The sequence below is a fragment of the Acyrthosiphon pisum genome, chromosome X (genome assembly GCF_005508785.2).
Source record: "Acyrthosiphon pisum isolate AL4f chromosome X, pea_aphid_22Mar2018_4r6ur, whole genome shotgun sequence".
Lineage (NCBI taxonomy): Eukaryota > Metazoa > Arthropoda > Insecta > Hemiptera > Aphididae > Acyrthosiphon > Acyrthosiphon pisum.
Genome location: NC_042493.1, coordinates 86,386,109 through 86,410,943, shown reverse-complemented (window position 1 = coordinate 86,410,943; position 24,835 = coordinate 86,386,109). Strand labels below are relative to the sequence as shown.

Below are 24,835 nucleotides of genomic sequence, written 5' to 3'. Positions count from 1 at the left end.
GTAGTTGGAATTATAAATTTAAACAAACACTAATAATGTTATGTTAAGGATGTTAAGGTGCATTTATATAATTATATCACAATGCTTACTCCTAATTAGTTTTCCATATTCTCTGCACTTAGTACATGTGTAATGTATAAAAAAATATTACTTAATAATTTTAGTATAGATAATTAAAATTTAATTATGAGAAATGAGAATTATGATTATACATACTACGTCACTAAATAATACACAAACTAAAAAAAAAAATTTATATATAAGACATACTAGTAAAACACTAGTACTTATAAGTTATAAAAACCTTTCAGTAAATGCATTCAGTAGAACAGTAATTGCACAGAAAACCTCACGCTACAGGTAAAAAATAGTTTTAATTACCTTCTAAAAATATTTAAGGATTCCTAAAATTATTGAATGAATTTCATTTTGAACACATTTTAATTTAAAAATGTTTGATTTCTATTGCTATAAACAATTTTTTCATATAAAATAAATAAAATACAATTTAAAAATATGGGTAAATTAAACATCGTATCAATATAATATAATAATAATAACAACAGATATAAAATACATAGTACCAAATTTATATTAAAATTATTAATGTACTTAAATAGTTAGTACTGATGCTAGTGTATTATTACTTGATTATAATTTATATTAAGTACCTATATTTGATTACATAATAAATATTATCATAAAAATAGAATATTATAATTATGAAAAATTATTTATTAGATTAAATTCTTTGGCAAATATGTTTGGTGACTTGGTGTAATATTAGCAAATACAAATAAAATTATTTTGTATTTTAGGAACATTGAAAATGTTGGCATCTCATAATTTTCAAATTATTATAATAATATTAAAGTTTTGTTAAGTATGTTATCTTTACATACAATGAACCTACATCATGAACATTAAGTTTTAATTTTACTCGTTGTGTATTATTGGATAAGCTAAACATTTTTAAAAAGGTATATAGGTATATAGCATACCTGTAAAAATATAAAATTTAGATTTTATAGAACTACACAGTAAACACAATGTTTTAAATTAAATTGATAATTATATTTCAATATCGGTATAAGTTTACTATAGTTATGGTGACCTGATACAGTAATCTAAGAATATGTAAATTTTAAATTTAATTCCTCCATCAAAAAAAATGTTAAATTATATATCACATAATGAGTAATGACATAATATCCAATGCAACTATAATAGTATAAGTTAGGTTAGGTAAGTTCATTCATATTAAGGAGGAAAAACATTATGTGGTACCTAGTACCTACTACCTAATACCTACTACTATTATTGTGTTCTAGTGTGTTAATGTATAATCTAGTAAAATCCATAAATGCATTAGATCGAATCATAAAATATAAATTACGAAAAGTAATAATATTATATTAATATTAATAATAATAATATTTTTATAAAAGAGTACAATTTCCTATACCTATTGATGTTGAATGTTGAGGACACCTGGAAACTAGAATAATGCAAAAATAAGTGCATCTAGTCACCATAACTATTGTAAGCTGAACGAAAGAAAATATTTAAAATTATTTGGTTGAATTTTATCAATGGTTCTTAAAAATATCATTAGATTATATTTTAATCACAATATTATTTTGAAATTGGCGTATTTGAAATTTTCCAGTCTTCTTAACAAGATACGAATATACCCAGTTGATATTTAAGAGGACGCCACATGGATATATTTTGTTGTCTCCGTCTTACAAAGTGCATAACGTCCAGTTGAACGCGTTTAACTTTGTTAGTTTAAAAATTAGAGTGAATCGACCTATTATGAAACTTCATCTTCATGGTAAGAACATTAGATAACTGTGTTTATGTGTGGTTTTTTTTACGATAATTCAGATTTTAAGTGAGTTTAATAAAGTTTAATTTACGTTATATTATAAACGCATAACTCACTAAAAAATTTAGTATCGTAAAAACCCACATACAAACACAGATAATGTATAGGTCGATTTACTCTATTTTTTAAACTAAATAAAAAGTAAATTTGCTATGGTATGCATTTGACGAAGACAACAAATGGCCGTGTAGCGTCCTCTTAAGAACATCGATTACAAATATAATGAATATTATAGGTACTATTTATTATTAGAGACTATTTCGAGTGCGTTTCAGTGGGTTCGAGTAAATGCTCCGCACTCCCGTCCGATCATATTATCGTGTTGTGATAGTTCAGCGGCAGGAATTGACCTGTTAGCTACAATATAGCATAGACATATTAATATGTCTATTCAATATAGTAACATCGAGTATAAAAATATTATGCCCAATAATAGTACACACCAGCCATACGGGGCGAATCGAACACAAGCGTTCGCGTTTTTCAATTACAGACAATAATCGCAAATAGTACACATGATTCATACAGGGAATATAATATTAAAGACGAGTCCAGTCGCAAGCGCTCGTAATAAATCGCGGCTGTTTAATTTGCAAAATAATAATGCAAACATTTTACCATAATAGTATATAACCAATTTACACGATACATTCACACGAAACGTTTACAACGGTCGTAGGAGCGTTTATTTCGCGAGAGAAATTGGTGAGTGTGTGATTAAAACGCTGGTCATAGAGCGACCGCGATTTGAAAACGCCCACGCGTGCGTTCGTATCGCCACGTCCCCGTGTGTAACCACTAGTGTGACATAATATTGTACAATTAAAACCAATGCAATTTGCTTTTAATGCGTTTTACCCGATCCTGCCAAAACGCATAGTGTTTACATTTTATAAGCTATGCTACCTAACAATAAAAATACATATTATATTATAATGTCAAGTTTATCAAGATATATTAAAATTACTATATTCAAGACCAATTATAGTAATCAGTAATTACTAATAATTAAAAGTATATAGAAGGACAAAATACGTTGTAATAAATTCAAACATATAGGTACAGATGTACCTATGACTCAATAGTCAATAGTAGATCTATGACATTAATGACGAAAAGTACGGTAAGTTATAAATGTCAACATCTCCGCTTTAGCATTGTACATATTATTTCCAAACTTTTGATTCTAATGATTTAGAATTTTTAATATCATTCACCGGGTGTATTGCAGAAGCCAAACAATTGTGTTTCGAATCATTAATTATTTCTTCGATATCTTCTTTCCTATAAAATAAATATAAAATATACAAAAATATAAGTAAATATTTTAGATACACTATCGATGGAAGTATATATTATACACATTATACAATATACATACAAGAGGAGCGAAGTGACAAATGAAAAGAATACCCAGCGTAATAATTTATAGTATACACTATAATTTACTCGCCATCATGCACGTCTAAATTTTAAATACATTTAAAATTTTTAAAAAATATTGGTCATGAATGCATAAACAATTAATATACAAAAGCAAATTACAAATTAAATTCTTCTTAAAGTCTCTCAGAGTTATTCTTTTATAATTACAATAAATACCAGAAAAGACTAACATTTTGACAAAATATTCTCGTATTTTTGATATTATTTGAAAAAAAAATGTTTTGCTCCTAAACGCTATGATACAAAATTTAACAACAACAAAAAAAGTGGACAAGTATGGTACTGCTCTGCTGTAAGTTATGTGTCGTGTAGCCCGGTGGCCGTAGGGTCAATGTAATGAATGTGTTAAAACTTACATTTTAATTCAATGATATAAAATCATTGTAGACGAAAAACGATGCTTAAAAAAGGCAGTGTGTCACTGTGTCAGCGATTTGAACTTAAAATATCTATTAAAAAATTATGGTCGTATATTTTTTGGTTACAGTATGAACTACTTTTGATAAACCTCGTTTTAAATTTTCAATCCTTAGATATAAAAATTGAACATTTTATAAATGTTTAACTAGGTACAAAACAATTTGCACATTTTCGAGATTTTGACGAATTTTGTAAACATTTGAATTCAAAAATGCTTATAAACAAAAGTTGTGCCTACCGCCTACGTATCATTAATACTTTTCAACTACAATTATAACTACTAATAAGGAATCTTGTGTTAAATATTCAAACATTTTGATCCAACCAAAAAAATTGTATTACCTAACATTTATAGAAAAAAACAATTTTTTTATAGGCATGAAAATTATTCAAGAGTCAAAATATTCAGAATATTTAATCATCTACAGAAAATTTCAATTACCTACAGTTAATTGTTTTTAAATTACAACAAAATGATAAAATCGTACGATGAGAATTCATTAATTTACGGGTTAATATCCATTGTCGAAGAAATTTGAACTTCGAACGCTGATAAAAAATTAATTTGAGTTAGGGGTAAACTTTTTTTTTTGTTTAAGGTAGATAATCGTAAGATAAATCTTGTATTAAATTTTCAAATCTTAGATATATAAATAGAAATTATTTATGAAATTTTAACTCAAAATACTTTGAAAATGTTCGTGATTTTGACAAATGTTGTTGATATTCCAACTTCAGACGTTCATAAAAAATCATTATGGATTTACGCCCAATTTTCCTTTTTTAATTTCCATTAACAATATAACTTATGAAGAACCCTCTATTCAATTTTCAATGTTTTTGACCGAGTGAACATTTTTTTATCGGAAATAATTAAATAAAATTAGAAAATTTCTTATGGCTATAAAAACTAATCGGATCAAAAAGAATCAATATATAGTTAAAATTTCATCATGTATCTACCTATAAAAAATTGTATTTTAGTAAAAATTAATATCAACGGTCATAACTCATAAGTTTTTAGTTTACGCCGAAAAACTAAATCTGATTTTGCGTAAAATTTCCCGTTATTCTTTAATTTTTTTTTATTTTTCCCTACGCTTTTAATAACTATTGGGAATTTTCAATTTTGACCTCTAAAATCCTCCAACTAGATTCACATTTCCACCAAAAAAGACACTAAAGTTGAAGATCAAAGTAATAATTCAACTACTAATCGTGTAAAGTGTACACATACACAAAATATAACATCGTTAAATCAATTCATTCATCAATCCGCTCGGTAGGTATCTAAAAACAAATAACAAAACTATGTATAAGGACGTCGTAAAAAATGATAGACTTGTACGACTTTTATAACTTTGTCAAAATGAAACAAATAAAGACTTTAAAATAATGCCTGTTTGCTGTTAAATAAATTAACAGTATTGTATATAGGTACATAAACAAATAAATTATTAATTATTATAAAATTTTAAAATTACCCGGCATGCGTGAGAAATAAATTAAACAATTTATGTGGCAAACAATTTTTTGTAGTCTCTGGGGTCAAATACATTACAGTATCATAGTTGTATTTCAATAAAAAGCTTTCCAATAATTGAAGTATTTCCATTGCTTTTTTGTTTGATAATGAAGATTTAGAAACCTATAAAATATATAAATGTATATTATATAATTTATATTTTTTATAAATTATACATCAATTTAGAATTATTTTACATATTTTATATTATATACTAATTAATCAATTTATGACAAAATAGTCAGTTAGATTATATTATATTATATTATATTATATTATATTATATTATATTATAGTGATGGAAAATCATAAAAATATTAGAAATAAATAATAATATTTACGTTATTGTAGAGGCATTTTGTAATTTGTATATATCTTACATATTTTATAATTTAAGTTATAAAAGGAAAACTTACCACATTTTCATTTAAAATTTAAAAGCGGTATATATCCATACAGTGCTCAAATTGGAAACATAAAAAAGGATGTCTTAGAAGAGTTAGAATTAGGTATTTAAAATTATTGAACTCAATCTACCTTGTAGCCACCAAACCCCATTAATCCATTAATATTTAAACCAAGCTATTACAATATACGAGTATGCCAGTAACAACTACTTAAGAGGATGTCAGCGCACTATTCGTTTTTTCTCTCTGGCCCACGCGCAAAATAGACAAAACGCATTTAAGCAAAATCATTTTTTCTATGCGTTTAAGTAATCTTAGAGTAAAGTCACCTACTACAAAAAAGATAGAGAATAATATTTTAGAGGGAATGACATATCGATTTTATATTTTATATTTTATTATTATTTGATTTTGTATTTGACTTTCAAAATAAATTAAAAAATGTTGTACATTTAAATGATGTTTAAATTGTTTTGAGACAATCAAAAGTATTATTCTCTATCAATACAATTTTATGAAATAAAATTACAAAAACAAAGAGTACTCTTTTTTGATCAAAAAGAATGTACCTCTAATAAAAATGATCAGTATAGGTTGAGGACTGCATGCCTGTATAAATATACAACTTGTATAGAATAATGTTACACATAAAACAATCTTAAAAGTTGTAACCGATGCAACACAAAATATTAAATTAATAGATTCATTTAACTACTGTAGTGGTATATCTTAATAGTTTTATCCAAAAACAATTGTAAGTGTAAGTGTTAATGTATTAATGTGTTATTTGTTATAACTTATAATTAGAGCGCGGATTTGTATGCAATTATATATTTTTTTCATTTTCATATGTTTGGATTTTTTCAGTAATCTTTACGAATCATAATAGTTTAAAACTTTAAAATATACAGCATATTACTGCATATTTAAAGGTTATTACATATTTGTACATATTTTGACGAAAAACAAAATTTACTGCGTATTGAAGTAAACTTTTTTTAAAAAAAGGGCATGAAATAATATTTTGTCAAGTAGAAAATTCAAAAATAAATTGTATAGGCACTAAATAGTAATTTAAATAAAGATAATTTCATTAAGTAGATACATAATTTTAAGTTATTTAATTTTTTTAAATTAATTTGATACCTCATCACTTTAAAAACTAATTATAATTATCAAATAAAAAATTTACACTTTTTTACCAATTACTATATAACTCAATTAAAATTTTTCTTTCTTACATAATATATTCTGTATTTTTTTATGATTTTGACTGCATATTATGTGTTATTTTTTGATACTTTTTAGTGCATACAAGTCTTTGCTCTACTTATCAAAAAATAAACATGCAATTTTACATACATGTTTATACATTTTGTTTACAATCAAAATATAACTTTATGGTTATACATTTATAAAATGTATTTCTTTATTTCTTTTAGGTAATAAAAATAGGTAACATCAGTTTAGCAAGATTGGCATTAGTTATAAGGGGTATCTATTTTTGCATATTTACCAATATATTTTAACTTTGAAGAAATAAAATAGTAACATTATAAATGTTTTGAAACAAAGCGATTAAGAAATAACAATTAACTAAAAAAAAATAAATACTTTAGGTTATGTAGGTGTGACATTTTATCATGAACAACAATTATGAGATTGAGTGGTATTCCAATTAAAATAATTTTAAATACTATAAGCTAATATCACAGATAATATTAAATTAAATAACTATATATAATTATTATTTATACAATTTTATATTATATAATCTGTGCTAATACATTATAATTTATAATACATTTAATATGTTATTATAAAATTCCAATGTTGTTCTACATAAACATTTTTCAAATATTTTGATAAGCATTAACTATATGTGAGCATCTATAAATTATACAAATATTATTAAAGACACTGTAATTTTTTTAATATGTGTAATGACTAATGACTAATGAGCAATGACAATATGAATTAAAATGTTCATATTTAAAACTAAATTATGTATACAAAATATAATATTCAAATAGATACCTGAATTGCTATAAACAATTATTGGTAACTATAGAACATACTAAGCACTAATAATCATCATATTATATCATCATTCAACAATAATCATTATTTAAATGAACCGATAATTTTTAAGAACCTTTAGTTTAAAAATACATAATAATAATTTATGAAACACATAATTTTATTTATTATACTAAATAACTAACCTCAATTTTTAAAGGAACACTGAGGTTTTTTGAAGCTTTTATTAAAAACATCAAAACAAGATTACTTGATGGATTGTCAAAATTTTTCTCCAAAGCACATTTTTTTAATAAAGCAGAAATGTAAGTCAAGTATAGAGCAAAGGTTTGCCGAGCCTGTAGATTACTGAAATGTAAGCAAAGAAAGGTAGACAATATGGTAATAACTAATATGAAATTAAATAATATACAATATACACATGGATTAATACATTTAGTGTTATTGCAGGAATATATTAAGAAAAGCATATTTAACCAGAGTGATCATTTTTAAGCACCATACTATATAGCATCAGTTATTTTAGATTTAGACCATCTATTTATTAATTTGGTTATATATTATATCATACATATTATAATATATTATCTACTGTTATACTTACTATTGTACCTAATATATAGTTTAAAAATAATTAACACATATATTTTATTTAAAATGTCAGCATAGACTAGTTTTTTTAAATGTTTTTAAAATAGTATATAGCACTGAAAAATATACCCTAAGCAAATATAATTTTGTCTTTAAATAAATAAGTGCAGTAATAGGACATTACAGTAATAACTAATAACCAATTAATAATACATTAAATACAGGCTAATTCTTTTCACTCATTATCTTAAATTTATATAATTTGAGATCATTGCAATGTAACATTTTTGAAAAGTTAGTATTTTTACAATTTTTAAACAATATAGTTTTTAGTTGTTAAATATTTATAATTTATAATTTATATCATAGTATAAGAAATAAGAAGCATGCTCAATGATAAGATTTTTTTAAGGGACAATGTAAAAGTTATATATACAACCAACAAAATACAAGTTGACGTCATGAATATACATTCAATCTTATGCAATGCAGTATGCACAAAAACACAAGGCGATGCACAAGCGCTAGTTAGGACAAAAACACGGTTTATGTTGAGCATACTCCTTACTTCTTGTACTATGATTTATATTACATATAGGTACTTAAAAGGGATAGAGTTTATATTTAGAAATCAAGAAAGATGATTTTAAAATTAATATGATATGATAAATGACATATTTATTATATATTATAATAGATATAATATATATTATATAAGAGACAAAAAATATTTTTACTCGACTAACTGTGTCCCTTATGCATTCCTAAACCGTTCATCCAATTTCGATGAAATTTGTTAGAGAGACAGATAGACCTAAGGGAAGAAAATAGGTTACATTTTGTCACGAAAAAAGCTAAATAAGAGGTCCAGTCTAGAAAAGTTCTTAAACAGGGATTTTGAGATTATAATTATTTTATTGGTTTTATTTAGTTTTAATAATAATAATAATTATTAATCTGAAAAGCCTGTGTAATTTAGTACAGAATGTATCGAGTTAATCACAGTAGGCGTAGGTAGGTTGCCTACCTGATAATAGCATAATCAAAAAATATAGCAATAGCAACACATTGCCGTATCTGCTAGTATATTATTATAACAGTAGTAATAATATGTAAATATAATAAAAACTAATAAGTATAATATAGACTTATAGACAAAAGAATATGTACCTAATCAATTATCATGAAATGATCACTCTCTATTTATATAATTATTATATAACACAATTAAATATGGTTAATAAGTAGCATACAATAATTAATAGTTAATTTATTAGTATGACAAGTGTATGTTCAAATATAATCTATACAATTTGTACAACAATATGTTTTATTTAAATGTTTACCTGAATACATATCCATCATTTAAATATTTTACAATTGTTTTTTTTAACTTTGACATATCAGTTGTTTGATCCGCATCTTTATCATCTGAAATATTAATGTTATTTTAATTTACTTATTTTATTCTCTTGTAAGTGATATTATAATTAGTTAAATATTGTTATACCATTTAAACTCCGCTTAAAATCTTTTAAGGACCTTTCATAGCGATCTTGTCTGCTAATATCCATATAAAATGAGGAGTTTTCGCTGAATAAATGGTCGTTTAAAAAATAATTATAATTCCTTATCAGTTTTACATAAAACGGTGGTATAGTGGATCCCCTAGGAATTCCATTGATATTATCTGCAAATAAAACATTTAAATTGATTGGGATGACATTTATTTTAAATTAAAAAATAACAATCGTACCTAAGTAAGAGGAATACTTTTTCCATGATAGGTATGTAGGAAAAATCCGTATGAACCCTCTGCTCCTTTGATTTTGATCCATCGTATTTTTCAATAATCTTTTTTCATCACTACTGAGATTGTTAATATTTATATTTGAATTTCTGTTCCTTGGAATATCAGATTTTGGTCTTCGAACATTTCTACAATGATCATCAATATATTACATAATAGAAAATGTCTATAAATAAAAACAAAGGTATTTAAATATTACTTGTTAAAGTTGAAGACAGTAGGGTCAACGATTGGGATGCCAATCAAAGTAAATAAATCGCATAGCATTGAACTCTTAATGCGAGAATCAAGTCCAGAATCTATCCCTAATGATGGAGATAGGTTAACTTCAAGCAGCCATGGTTTTAACTTATCGTCCACCAAAATATCAAATCCGTATAGTTCTACAATAATATTGGATGGCCATATATAAAAAGGCATTATAAACAGTTAGTCGACTACTATGCAAAATAGGTAATCTATATAAAAGAGTATAGATTAAATTATTTCAGTCAACAATTTTTTTGAACAACGACACAGAGTATCTTACTCTCTCACAATGACATCATGACCAAGTTGTTCTTGCACATAAGCAAAACCACTAGGCACTATTCACAACTGTACATATATTATTATTTTATATTATATTATATTATAGTTATATTATAACTCAATACACATTTAATAGCTTCCAGTCAATGTCTTACAATTTTTCAAAACTAATTTAACAGTTTAGGTTGTTTATAAGTAGTTAAAATTAGGAACATTAATTATAAATTCATTTTGAAAAATTAACATTAGTCAATTCATATTTTTAAAATAACACCAAAACAATTTTTTTTTATCCCCAATTTAAGTAACTAAAAATACTTAAAATTATTATAGTTGAGGTTCTCAAATTAAAAATATTTAAAAAAAATAACAATTTGGAAAAAGTGTATTTAAAAAAAAAACGAGATGGCGAAATCGATGTACGAACACTTGACATTTATATACATAAATATAATATAGGTACTAATTATATGTACTCGGTCAATGGTGTACTCTGCGGGGGGGGGGGGGCTAAGCCTCTTTCCATTGCCCGTATTATTATTACTTTAAATAAATATTTATCAAGTTTCAACTATCGTCTTATATTTTTATCAGAATGAATTCATATTTGCTACCAATTTTCCTACATAATCAGACATTTTTAGGTAAAAATATGAACTAATTGTATGAAAGACCTTGTATTACATTTCCAAACATTAGCTATACAAGTTTAATATTTTATACATTTTGAACTACAAATTAAATTTGGTTCTGTCAAAATTTGAACTTTCAATGCTTATAAAAAATCATCTTGCCTATAATATGTATCGTTAATATTTTTAAACAGCTATAATAAAAACTTAGGATAAACCTTCTATTAAATTTTTAAGCTTTTTGACCAAAAAATAATTACATTTAAAATAAATAACATTTTTAGAAAAAAAAACTAAAATTTATCAAATACAATCCAAGGGAGATGGTCAAATCAAGGCTACCAAACAATTTTAACAAATGTTCATTAATTTTTGTTTTTCCTGATTATTTTAATGAATACTGAGAATTTTCAATTTCGGCCTCCCAAAAGTTTGAACAAGATCCAATTTGTTTCCAAAAACCTCCATTGAACTTTATAATCATATAATTTTTTTCTACTTGAAAAGTTAAGAAGCTGAAGTTGTACAACCATTTTTAAACACCTAACTTAAACATCTGCAATTATTAGACTGGACAAAATAAAAACAAAATTGTAATTAATTTTCAAGCCCCTCCCTGGGGGGACCATTGAAAAATCCTGCGTACACCCCTGTATTCAGTGTCAACGTGTCGTAGCCAGGAGCTAAAGTCCTACTGAAAATCCCCATCAAACTTTCTTTCACTTACACATTTTGTAAAATTATTTTTTTATTATAATACTATAAAATAGGTCACAATAAACACGGTAAATTTGACAATATGGGGGGATTCGCCTCTTGTGTAGTGCAGCTGCATGTACCTACAGCAATCAGTAAAAAACTCGGACTTCAATGAGTTTGAGATTGATATATTTATTTTTAATCCCTTCAAATTTGAGTCAGTTCTAGAATCATTAACTAGTTTTATTAACTATAGAAAAAATGATTACCGAAACAATTTTGATTGTGAGGTACAAAGCAATTGATTGCTGGTAACATTTGTGCAGTTGCACTCATTATTGTTTTAACTACAATATCTTCAATTTCAGCCATCAAAGTTTCAGTATTAATAAGGTACTCTTCTCTAAGATGGTTCAAAAGAGCGCTCATGGACCACTTATGGCCAACATTTTCTCGTTCAGGATCCGAATTTCTAAACCATAATAGTAATAATATATTATTAAAATTATCACATAATAATAATGTAATGTAATTCTTTTAAATGCGTAAACAGTACTATCGAGTTCGAGCCACGGTTTCTGTGGACGAATTATATGCATATTTTGATACTCAAGAGTTAAATTATATACTTACGTATGCACCACGCGGTGTCTGCGATCTACCTATCGCAGGTAGATTGCCTTGTTATTATACTGCTCGCATAATCACAAGCGAATTTATATAATTTAGACTTAAAAGGACAACAGCGTGTTACACCCAAAAGAAGTTGAACAATCACAAAAACCAAACAATTGCAAAGCATTGCAGTGTCAGCCAGAAGTTAATATTAGATAGAATTTACAAATTAGTTAGGTACTATCGAATTTGTGGAGTAAAATATAGACTGTAATCGAGTGGAAAATTTTTTTTAATTATTTACCTATTTATTTTAAAACAAGTTATAGAAATTTAAAAAAAATAGTTATTTGAGTATATACTATAACTTATAAGTAAATAAGTTAAAACGGTCTAATATTGATTATGAATAAAGTATAAACTTTAGTAAGAATTCGCCATTCGGTACGTAGATTTTTCTACCAAAAATAGGGATCAAAATGCCGGAAAATTTCAGAAAACACCGTTTTCTTCCCAGAGCCTCGGAAAACGTGGAAAAATTGGAGAATATTAAAATAATATATATTACCGAAAAAACAGAATTTTTCGGCAAATGAAAAAAAACCAAATTTTCGGAAAATTAAAAAAATTGTATTTACGCTTAAAAATTAAAATTATCTATGTAAAAAAAAAACATTTTAAAAAATAGATAAGGAAACCTGTCATTGTCATTTCACATTTGCCACAGTTATCAATGTATTATTATATTAAAATTTAAAATTAAACAATCAAAAATATTAATACAGATATTTTAAAATTAATTATAATATTTTATGGTGAATATTCGTCAACCGTCGAACTATATGTCGTATGGATCATGGGAGGTATCTAATCGCAGAGCTTGGAGAATTTTTTTTATTCGCCTAGTCACTCGTAGTTTCCCATAATATGTCGTCGTAAAAAGTAGTACGAGTCAAAGAAATTAAACCAAGTAAACGAGTGGCATAGGAACGACATAATCGTAAAGTCAGAATACGCGTGACGCGATTATGATTTATGATGTTTGCCGGAGCATAATATCATAAGGAATAAGAAGTATACTAAATGATAAGACTGCGTATATTTTTTTGATGGGCAATGTATAAATTATACATGCAACCAACAATAAACACAAGGTGACGTCACGCGTATACATTTATTGCAATGCAGTATGCACAAAAACAAGGCGATGCACATGCACGAATCAGGACGAAAATACTGTCCGTGTTGAGCATACTTCTTATTTCTCATAGGTACTATGCGCCGGAGTACACGAGTAGTGGCTTAAGATCCCCACACACTGCAGCGGTAACGATAAAATGAGTCGGGACACAATTTACCGTCACCGCTGTAGTGTATGGGATTCGTGAGGACTTGTACGCGTGTGACAGAAAAACATGCTGATACGACCTCCTCTCAACAACAAAACATAAATTAATTAGTTTAGACCTTAGAATTAAAACAATAATAATGCTCAAGATAAAAGATAAAATAATATAATACCGTAAATGACATACCTAATATAGCTCGGGCTGCTTTTGTTGACACTATAGTTGCAAAGATGCATTCGTCGATTATTAATACGACTTCTATCACATACATATTTAACAGTGGCAAATCTAACCAAACCTTCTTCGTACAGGTACACAACAAGTGGATTGAATGATGTAACTAATACGTACAAACGTAAATCCCACTTATATCCATTCACCAACAGAGGATTGTCAATATACTTAGCAACAACGACATTTTCCTTCAACGCCGATTGAGTGTCCTTAAATGACTGCGAATAATATCGAAATAATATTATTTTTTAAGTGAGTAATAATATAACTATAACAGTATACGGCTTTTAGAAATTACATAATCAATAATTGTTATTCCTCTTCCGCGAGATAAATCGAAAGGCTTTACAATCCATAAACCTCGATGTCGGTATTGATTCGAAATAAATCTATTGTAATCTTTCGGCATAATGTATGTTTCAGGAACAAAAGAGAACTTTTTAATTCCATTGCGATGGCTCATAGTTTCAATGTTTTTGTACAGTTTATCTTTACGAGTCAATTCACATGATCTAAAAGAAAAATGTTTGAATCATAATTATAATTTTATTATTATTATTATTATTATTATTATTATTAATTTAGTACACAGTATGAGAATATGAAATCTGTATATAATATACTATATTACTATAATATAATTTTGATTTATTCAATTTATTATAAGAAAATCACATTTTATTGTTTTACAGTACGAATATAAGTAAAATCTTGGTTTGTCGGATATATCATTAGACATGTATTATTATAATTCAATACATAAATTAATATTATTTTTGTTGTATTACCTACTAATTGTTGTTACACTATGCACTAGCAGTATGCAGTCATTTTGAAAACAAGCTCGGCAGCTATAATAACAGACTATAGACCGGTCAAAGTGCCAAACAGTCACGGAACAATATTGTCGTCAGTGATATTTATATGAAATACTAATGTGAATAATATATATATTATATTATACGTAATACAAGTTGTGAAGGTTGTTTAATATCGGGAAATCAAAAAATAACCGCTGGAGTCGTTGGACTGATGCCTGAGGACGTAACACTGGTATTTGTTGTCTCCGTCTTACAAGTGCGTAACATAACAAATTTACACTCGGCAGAACACGTGTAGCTTCGTTAGTTTAAAAATTAGAGTAAATTGACCTATTATGAATCTTGATGGTAAGAATATTATCTGTGTTTGTATGTTGGTTTTTCACGATAATTCAATTTTTTAGCAAGTTATGCGTATATAATATATCGTAAATTAAAAATGCTCATAACTCACTTAAAAACCGAATTATCTTAAAAAACCAACGTACAAACACAGAAAATGTTCTTACCATCAAGTTTTATAATAGGTTAATTCACTCTAACTGTTAAGCTACCGAATCTACAAGTGTTCTGCTGAGCGTAAATTTGCTATATTATGCACTGGTAAGACGGAGATAACAAATACTAGTGTTACGTCCTCTTAAATAAATAAAATTATAAAACTGGTATTTTGTATTTACTTTAAATAACCATTATGATTACTGTGAAATAATTAAATGAAGTTTTGAATTTTAAAATAAGAAAAAAAAAATTGTCAAAAAAAACTAATTTTGGGTAAAATTTTAGTTTTTCTGTTTTATTTTGTTTTTCCCAATTATTGTGAAAAATATTGGTAATTTTTACCTCTGAATTATTTGAAAAAAATTCCGTTTTATGTTATTTACAATTAAAATGTTACACACATTTTGCGTTTATCGTTATTTAGAATTAAAACTTTATACAAGTTTAGTGTTTATCGTTATTTAAAATTATAACGTAACACAAGTTTTGCGTTTATCGTTATTTAGAGTAGTGATATATCTATTAAATTTATTAATAATAACTAATACGGGCAGGCAATGGCCTGGATACAGAATATAATATAATCAAATAATCAATTCTAATATCCGTATGCATGAAATAAATATTTCTACAAAACTAATATTACTTTTAGATAAATGGATTTTAAATAATTTTGTTTTGCATTATTTTTCCATCAATGAAATTCTATAGATTACGTTTTGCGATATTATTTGTGATATTCTATAAGTTACGTTTTGCGTTATGTTTTGCTTAATGATATTATTAATATATAATATATTTTATTAATCGTTATGTTTTGTTTTGCAGTTATTAATTTTTTTTGATTATCGCTTTCTGTTACAATTAACGTTTTACGCTTACAAATTTCAATCGTTCCTTGTCAAATATAACATTGTAATCATACCAATAACTTATAACTTTTGCAAGCTGTGCTCTGGCCTCTGAATAGTACAAAATGGAACCAATTTTCAACCAGAAACGAGAAACCAATCACAAAGTTGAAAATCAAAGTTTACTTTTTGTGTGTACAGATAAACAAAAATATGAATGCATTTATCACTCCGTAAAGTATTTAGATAATAATAGTGATAAAAATAGTAATAAATATAAATCTGTGATGAATTAAAATAATTTTAACAAATATTTTTAAAAACGTTAATACATGTCAAGATAATGAGTGTTTACTGTTGAAATATTGTTCAGTATAGCATCATAATATTATAAACCATAATATTATTGTATTATTGTATATTAATAAGATTTATGACAATATCCTAATGACCTAATCATAATATAATTTTTGCCTTAATGGGACGATAGAATAATTGTTTTATATAAACACTAATTGTTAAATAATTTAACACATTATGTATAATATAGAACATAGGTACTATATAATATAGGTACAACAAACAGTAATATTAACTTGTTTTAAATTGAAATTTTGACATAAGGTCACTTACTTAGTATTTAAGGAAGCAGTTATTCACTTGTACTAGTTATAGTTCTATTTTAATATTATTTTACGAAGGTGAACCAATTTTCTGATAATTTAATTGTGTAACATAAATGCTTACAAATACGACTACTCTTATAAAATCGAAAAGATTCCTCTAAATTTAATTTAATTTTTAAATTTAATTTGTTCTCGTATAAAATAAATCTTAACTATTAATTTCTATCCAGTAAAATAAATAATTACCTAGGGAAGTGATTGATGCGTTGATAAGACCTCAATGAACTAATGATGTTTGTATTAATATGATTATTTGACCATAATAAATTGAAATCATTTGAATCAGAATTGACCTGCAATAATACAAAAATAATATATAAATAAATATATGTTCTAAAATATTTAAAATGTTTTCATTTTTTATTATTCATAATTTTGATATTGTACAACTTAGTGAGTACAGGGTAATAGACTAATAACTAATAAAGTAATAATTAATAATTATTGATTATATTATAGTAACGCTTTATATTCTTATTCAATATGTTAATTGAAAAATCAATGGCAATAAACTAATAACTAATAAATAGATAAAGGACAGTCACAAAAATAACAGTGTAAGAAACAAATAAGTTTTATGTTTAGACTTTAGACGGACCCATAGAATTTAATTTTGCAAATGTTGTGATTTTTAAAACTACAACTGCGAACTGCCTACAATTTTTAAACTCTAGTTATCATCAGTATAATAGTATGTATATTTTTATAAGTAGGTACTATTATAAATTATTACTTATCACAAGATACTACAATTTAATAATTTATTTTTACCATTCGCGTCATATTTTAGACCACACAATGTATACATGGCCTGAATAATGGATACATTCTACACAGGGTTTGTGGCCTGCATAAAGATATTGACTAGTGGGGCAATTAGAATTATGAAATCATTTTTCAGCCGAAGTCTACTTAAGATTAACTTCTATTTAAGAATTTATGATTTTAGTTTGTATTAAAATCTTCTAAATTGTATAGGAAATTAAATGAAAAAATGGAAATTGAAAAATGTTATATACATTTTTGGAGAACTTCTAACAAAATAATGTACACATTAATAATACAAAACACAGTATGTTGTTACTTGTTATGTTACACACCTATACAATTTCACATTTGTGTACACATAAATAATAAGTATAATGGTATACCTAATTATGCATTATATACCAATATAACTTATATAGGTAGGTACTATGACAGTATGACTAATACAATAAATACACATTTCACACCGTATTCTATTTTAATAAACATTAATAATTTCAGTTCCAAAACCGGGAAATCCGTAAAACGATAATGATGTTTCACTCAGTGAATAATATTACCAATGAACATAATAATATTATTATAGAAGACAATATTATTACGCATTATAATATTATATTGATACAATACTTTACTTACGAGCTACAACAAGAAAATAATAAACCAAAAATACTAAATAATAATATATAATAGTAATAAATAATAATGGGTACATAATAATATAAACAATTCGACATTTCAACTGTAAAAAGAAGGCTGCTATATTGACATTTAAAATGAGTTTAAAATTTTAAATATAGAGTATGCCGGCTTATAAATTGAAAAAGGCTATGTTTCCAGGTCTATGTGAACATGTGTGATGTACTGATGTGTATATTATAATAATATAATTCATCTTATTTCTCTGTTTTCGAGACCGTATTTGTTTGTTGAAAGTCATGTAATAATTCATTATCACTTATCCACGGATCGGCTCATTTTAAGCATTTATTTAAATTAAGAGAAATATTAATTTGTTTCACGTTTAATATAATTCAGTTTAAATTGGATTTGTTAGAACTTTCAAATTTGTATCGTAGATATTTGAATAGATTGATTGTTTTGTTATTTTGATATACCAATTTATCTGAAGTAAAATAAAATTACGATTCGCTCGGAACGATATTATTTATTATTGCTAACTACATAATATAATATTATGTTCAATTTGTTAGGTATTTGTTACGTGCAACGTACTTTTTATGGAGTAGGTAGTGGTAATACGTACAACAATCATGAACTTGAATTAAACATAGGTTCAACTGACATTAGTATTAGTCAATAAGGTGGTCCCGTGAATATGTCTGTGCGTCGAATTCGTAAATAACTCGGTAGTTTCTTTTAATTTGTTCGAAGTCAGGAAGATTAATAAAATCAGTTATTGTATTGTTAAATCAGAATCATTACATGACGGTGATTTCATTAGTAAGTGAATATTATATTATATACAATTAAAAAAAATATTATTTTAAATTATAATAACTATTATTATAATTACAACTTAATACTATTTAGGGAAAATTAAACTAGTTAATCTTAATTGTTATAATACTTATAATAAAACAGTACAATAATTATTGAAAAATATAGGTATCTTTTTAAATTAGATTTGTATACTTATATAATAATTAATATTTTATAGGATACCAGCTTAATTTATAAAGAACTAACAATTTACAATTTGCTTCACCAATAATTTAGAAATGTGGTTGTTCGGGGTATAGTCTAGCGTTGGTTTGGTTTGGGTAATAACTAGTAAGTGTATTATAGTAAAGACTAGAGACTAGAGAGTACTACACCACAAAATTATTGTTCATTCACAACTAATAATAATAATAAATACGAACGCCACATGGTCTAATCGAGGGAAACACCGGGTACAACCGTCAACCTTACTGTAGGTTAATTATAAACATCTACTATAAAGATAATGAATATTTGTTTGTTTCATAGTATAGAATACCATCTAATATAATATCAAAAGTACAAAAATCCAAAATGAAATATACAAAAATGAACAAACATTAAGTAGGTATCAAAGTAGTAAATAACCAAGATAAAATTATACTGAACGTATTAACTATTAACTTAAAAACAAAAAATTTTTTTTTATTTATTTTTATTGTTTTTGTACAATAAATACCTATGTTGGCTAAATTGAATATTTATCAATTGGAAACATAACAATTAATCAATAATTATTATTAATTATAAGTTATTACCTACTGCTATAAGCATATTTAATAATTAAAATTAAAATTCTAGCATTTTTTAAATATGTAGATATCAATGATAATCGCATCAACATAATGTACTTGGTAATTTACTGCGATCATAAGCCAAATAAGGATGCATAAAATAATACAGAAATTGTAGAACAAATAAAATACTTATAACACGTGTTTTAAATTTGAAATAAACAAAATAAACTAGAATCGCAATAAATATAAAATTATACCAAATCTACAAAATACACATCAAAACTAAATTTATTGCAGTCAAATAATGTATTATATAGGCGTCTACTGCAAGTAACACGCATGAAACATATTTTAAAATATTTAATAAATTATCAATAATTTCTAGTGACAAAAACAAAATGTGAATGCAATAAATTCTTGTCAAAATTAATATTACATTTTATATAAACCTGTATTTGGAACATGGAACATCAATATTCAATAATATAGATATGTAGTTATATATAACAATATCATATTTAACAATTATAAAATATTATAAAGCATTAATAGTTTACAGATTTTAGATTTTGTTTTTTTTCCAATCATCATTTTTTGGAGCAGTAAAATGTCATGCGTTCACAGTTCACTGGAATACGAGTAGTATTTATAGACTTTCGAATTGTATGGTGTTTTCAAAACTAAAACATCCTTTTAACAAAATGCTGATTATTTTTCATCACTTTTAATTTGAATCATTTTTGAATGCAATGAATAATGGTTTCTCATTTTTTTTTTTATAATGTAGTGACAATGGCCACCTAACCAGAGTACCTTGTATTGTTGAAATCGAATACTTGTCCGTAATATATGTTATATAACAAGCAGTTATTATACAAATTATGGTGCAAAATTATATGAACGAATATTTGTAACAAAATATATAAATGCAAAATATTCAGTCTTTTATTTTGGTACGTCTACGTTCATAATTTATTATAGATACTAGATACATTTTTATAAATGGTTACGTATCTATCAGTGCAACAGTTATTAATCTAATGAATATAAATCACTTGTTCTAAATTGAAATCAGTCGATCATAATTCATGTTATTGTACCTAATTGATAATTAATTATATTATCATAGTATAATATATTTATGTACAGAATGTAACAGCAAGACCTGAAAACATTTGAATCTAATTTTTAGATACATTTTGATGGTAAAAACGTTTATTTAAGTCAATTAGTTTATGTTTTACAATTTTTTTAAATATCAATATTTGTTTGAAGTAAATTAATTTGAAACTTAATATCTGTTTTCTAAATATTTTTTTGGTAAATTTCATAACAAGTATATTTCATTAATTATTTATTATCCATATAATTTTCATAAATGTTGTTATACATTTAACTTGTACCAATTTTATTATTTTATTAGGTATTTTGTTACATTCTGTATATTATATTATACAATTTCTTTAAATTTTTACGTTTTTCCAGGGCTGTACAATGGACTTCTGTCAGCAAACCAGCTTTAAACTTGTATCTTTTTTAAAGCCAAACAACTGAAATAATTCTAAAATAATACGTTAATAACTAATATTTAATATACCAAATGTCTAAAACAGTGTACTTATTTTAAAATTAAAATGAATAACATAAATATTTAAAAATATTAATTTACTCAAAATATGCGAAAGAAGATTCGTGCTATAACAATAAAACCATGTACTAAACCATATTAAATTTAAATCAGTTATTTATATTATTATATACTTATTAGTTATTAGTTGTTACTTATTAATTAGGTATTACATACTGCATCGGGTGCATTATAGTGTAGTTAGGGGTTTTCTATAATTGAAAATAATAAAATAAGAACACTACAAATTACAATAGTGTACATAATATAATTTTTAATAGTAGGTATAGAATATAATAGTAGTAATATATAAATTATGATAAAGGAACCTTGACTTTCGTAATCGTTGATACTCTACACCACATTATTGTTGATAGCAATATTAATCATATTATTAAGTAATAAGATGACTGATAAGTACTTATTCAAAGTATAAAAATATCTTTACAGATGATAAAGTATACCGTAATGAATGATTTTAATTATGTTTCTTAAAATTAATACTGGCAACAATCTTCTTGATTTTATAATGTTACGATTATTAAATTACAATATTACAAATAATAATTGTATTTAAAAATGTATGTTATTATTATATACGAAACGTAAATTAGTAGATTATAATATACATTATACAACATTAACAACAATAAAATTAAACATTGAAATTTGAAATCTCGTCAGGCGTGATAGAATCCACCTGTAGGAATATTGTGGATTGATTTTTATATTATACCGAGGATAGAAGTAGTTTTTATAACCACAGCAATTAATATTTAACTTAAAATTTTATAAAAAAATATAACAGTCTTTCATCTAAATTCTAAATTAATTTTAAATTTAAAATTATAGGGCTTTAAAGTATAAAGATATACGCCGTTAAAAATTAAACTATAAATATCCAATTATGTAGACAAGTTTATGAATTTAATTAGGTATTACATTATGTTTTCAAAATATGTTTCTTGATTATCGGAAGTATCACAAAAGGGAATTTATAAAATTACAAGAACATCATTTTCATTAAATAAAGTAAAAGTTTGAGTTTAAGTTTAAGTATAATACAAATATTACTATAAAGTTAGCTGCACAGAAGTTTTATTTTGAAAAACTAATTTTTCGATTAAAAAATGTCTATTAGAAAAGTGTTTGTGGGTTTTATTTTATTGCATGATAGATGTAAGTAATACAAATAGGTAAATATGTTATGAGTAAGTAATGTAGCCCAAGTAATGACATAAAACTAATGAATAAAATCACTTTCCAATTTCCATATTGTTATTATTTTAATGCGTTTTTTAATATTTTTATTTTTTCAATATTAATATTATTTGTCACTTGCTTTATCTATAAATATAATAATATACAATAAAATTATGAACACGACTCACGACTCACGAGTACCTAAAAATAGAGTGGATAATGTTTCCGTGTTAGCTATCGTTTGAAGATTTTACCATGGCGATGGCATAGCACATAAATCGGCTAGTAATATCTATGATATTTATTACTTATATGGAGATATAATTTCGATTCAATTTCAAAAAACTAGAGAGTTGAAAGTATAAATAAATATTGTATTAACCATTCAGGCGTTTAATATGAAACATACGATGCGTACCTACTATAAAATAAAAACACAACAATAAATAACCGTAACGCTGGAATGACGAGGCCAGCAAGTTTAAACATATTTAAAAATATAGCACGCATTAAGCATATTTTACAATTTTGAATCATAAAAATATAATACCCACGAGTGTGGGCCGTCAAAGTATATCAATAAACCTTGGACGTTATCTGTAATAAAACATTAAACGGCGTCACTGAGCTCAGACTTATTAACATTGAGCGGACAACTCGTGAACCTGAACTGCGCTGATAAATGATTACAATATGTCTTCGCGGAACATAACATATTATACACAAGTACATCTATTTACAATAATACATTTCGAAGTCTGAACACGTATCCGGAATCGTATTAAAATGATGAATAAATATCACGGAAGTATTTTTTGTGCAAATTGGTTTTTATTGTTGCGACGTTGGGTGTTTAGCCCACGTAAAATGATAATATAATATTATGCGTGCATCGCACGCGATATGCATATTATGACAAAAGAGATGATGTTTTTTTCTATTCTGGTTTTTAATTTACTATAATGCACACATACGCTAAAATGTGTACGCCTTGTGCTTATTAATAAACAATAAAATTGCACAGACATTTCAGCATTATTTTGTATAGGTAGTAACATTGAGCTTATAGATTTTACATATTTCCTATATTATATTATTATGCAGAATGTAGATCTAGAACAATACTATACAGTGTTTGACGATATTTTAATTTATAAAACAATTGGTGTAATGGTGTACCGTGAACACGTGTTAGTGTACAGCCGTACAGGCGGGCATTTCAATTATTTTTTTAAGCTATTGCATCTGCAGCTGTTGCGCGCAGCTAGTCAACTTTTGCGAACGAGATATTACCTATAATATTTTTTCAAATACATAAATTAATGTAGCACAAGTGGTGGCGAGTGGATTGTCAATTGGGTTCACAGTTCTTTACTAAAATCTAATTTTTGCTTATAAAAAGTGTATATAGAGCTTAATAGATTTCGACGATTGTGAAAATGTATACATACTAGTTGCCGGGCCCGCAATTACCGTCGGAGAGAATGATTTAAAGTTTACAGTCCGAAATTGTGATATCCGTAGTTGTCCCACTGCATTTGGCCTACGAGTCATCAAATTAAATGTAGGCAATGGCCATATGGGACAACTAACTGGTAACGAATTTGCAGAATCAGGGCTCCCACATTGGTTCGCTATTTTATTTACAGTTAAAATTTTAATTTGTCAATTATTTTGATTAATTGTTAGGTACCACAGCCATTCCAGAGACCATAATATTATATCTATATCACGCATCAGACAGAGTGTGTTTTATTTAAAATTATTAGGTATCTATTTAGTAACTATTTACTATTTACCTACCTACGTATTATTAATTATTTTCTGAAAAATAAAAACAATTTAATTAACACTTAATAAAACCTACATATAATATAATTATTTATTAGTATAATAAATATCAGTACGTTATTTACTTAACTTAAATATAAATATTTATGCTTTTTAT

At 25.6% G+C, this 24,835-nt stretch overlaps 2 protein-coding genes across 6 annotated transcripts in view; one reads left to right on the top strand and one right to left on the bottom strand.

Moving 5' to 3' along the window:
* Positions 1–2,890: 2,890 nt before the first annotated feature.
* LOC100168319 (tubulin polyglutamylase TTLL5) overlaps positions 2,891–24,835 on the bottom strand; it is a 32,173-nt gene continuing 10,228 nt past the window's right edge. The window contains exons 2-12 of one of the 2 annotated variants that reach the window (XM_016806839.2): positions 17,236–17,342; positions 14,489–14,702; positions 14,143–14,408; positions 12,262–12,464; positions 10,330–10,513; positions 10,077–10,258; positions 9,831–10,010; positions 9,667–9,751; positions 7,915–8,077; positions 5,242–5,405; positions 2,891–3,175 (exon numbers count right to left, since the gene is read on the bottom strand). In XM_016806839.2, coding sequence (XP_016662328.1) covers positions 3,058–3,175; positions 5,242–5,405; positions 7,915–8,077; positions 9,667–9,751; positions 9,831–10,010; positions 10,077–10,258; positions 10,330–10,513; positions 12,262–12,464; positions 14,143–14,408; positions 14,489–14,702; positions 17,236–17,342 — 1,866 coding nt within the window. In that variant the 3' untranslated portion in view covers positions 2,891–3,057. The remainder of the gene's footprint in view (positions 3,176–5,241; positions 5,406–7,914; positions 8,078–9,666; positions 9,752–9,830; positions 10,011–10,076; positions 10,259–10,329; positions 10,514–12,261; positions 12,465–14,142; positions 14,409–14,488; positions 14,703–17,235; positions 17,343–24,835) is intronic. The other variant, XR_003839662.1, reaches the window with a different exon arrangement.
* The window catches only part of LOC100159429, a 12,297-nt gene continuing 6,551 nt past the window's right edge, over positions 19,090–24,835 (top strand). Inside the window, exons 1-2 of one of the 4 annotated variants that reach the window (XM_029490790.1) lie at positions 23,044–24,516; positions 24,577–24,656. In XM_029490790.1, the coding sequence (XP_029346650.1) occupies positions 24,467–24,516; positions 24,577–24,656 (130 nt within the window). In that variant the 5' untranslated portion in view covers positions 23,044–24,466. Of the gene's footprint in view, positions 19,282–23,043; positions 24,517–24,576; positions 24,657–24,835 lie in introns of those variants that run through there. The other 3 variants (XM_001943597.5, XM_008187799.3, XM_008187800.3) reach the window with 3 other exon arrangements.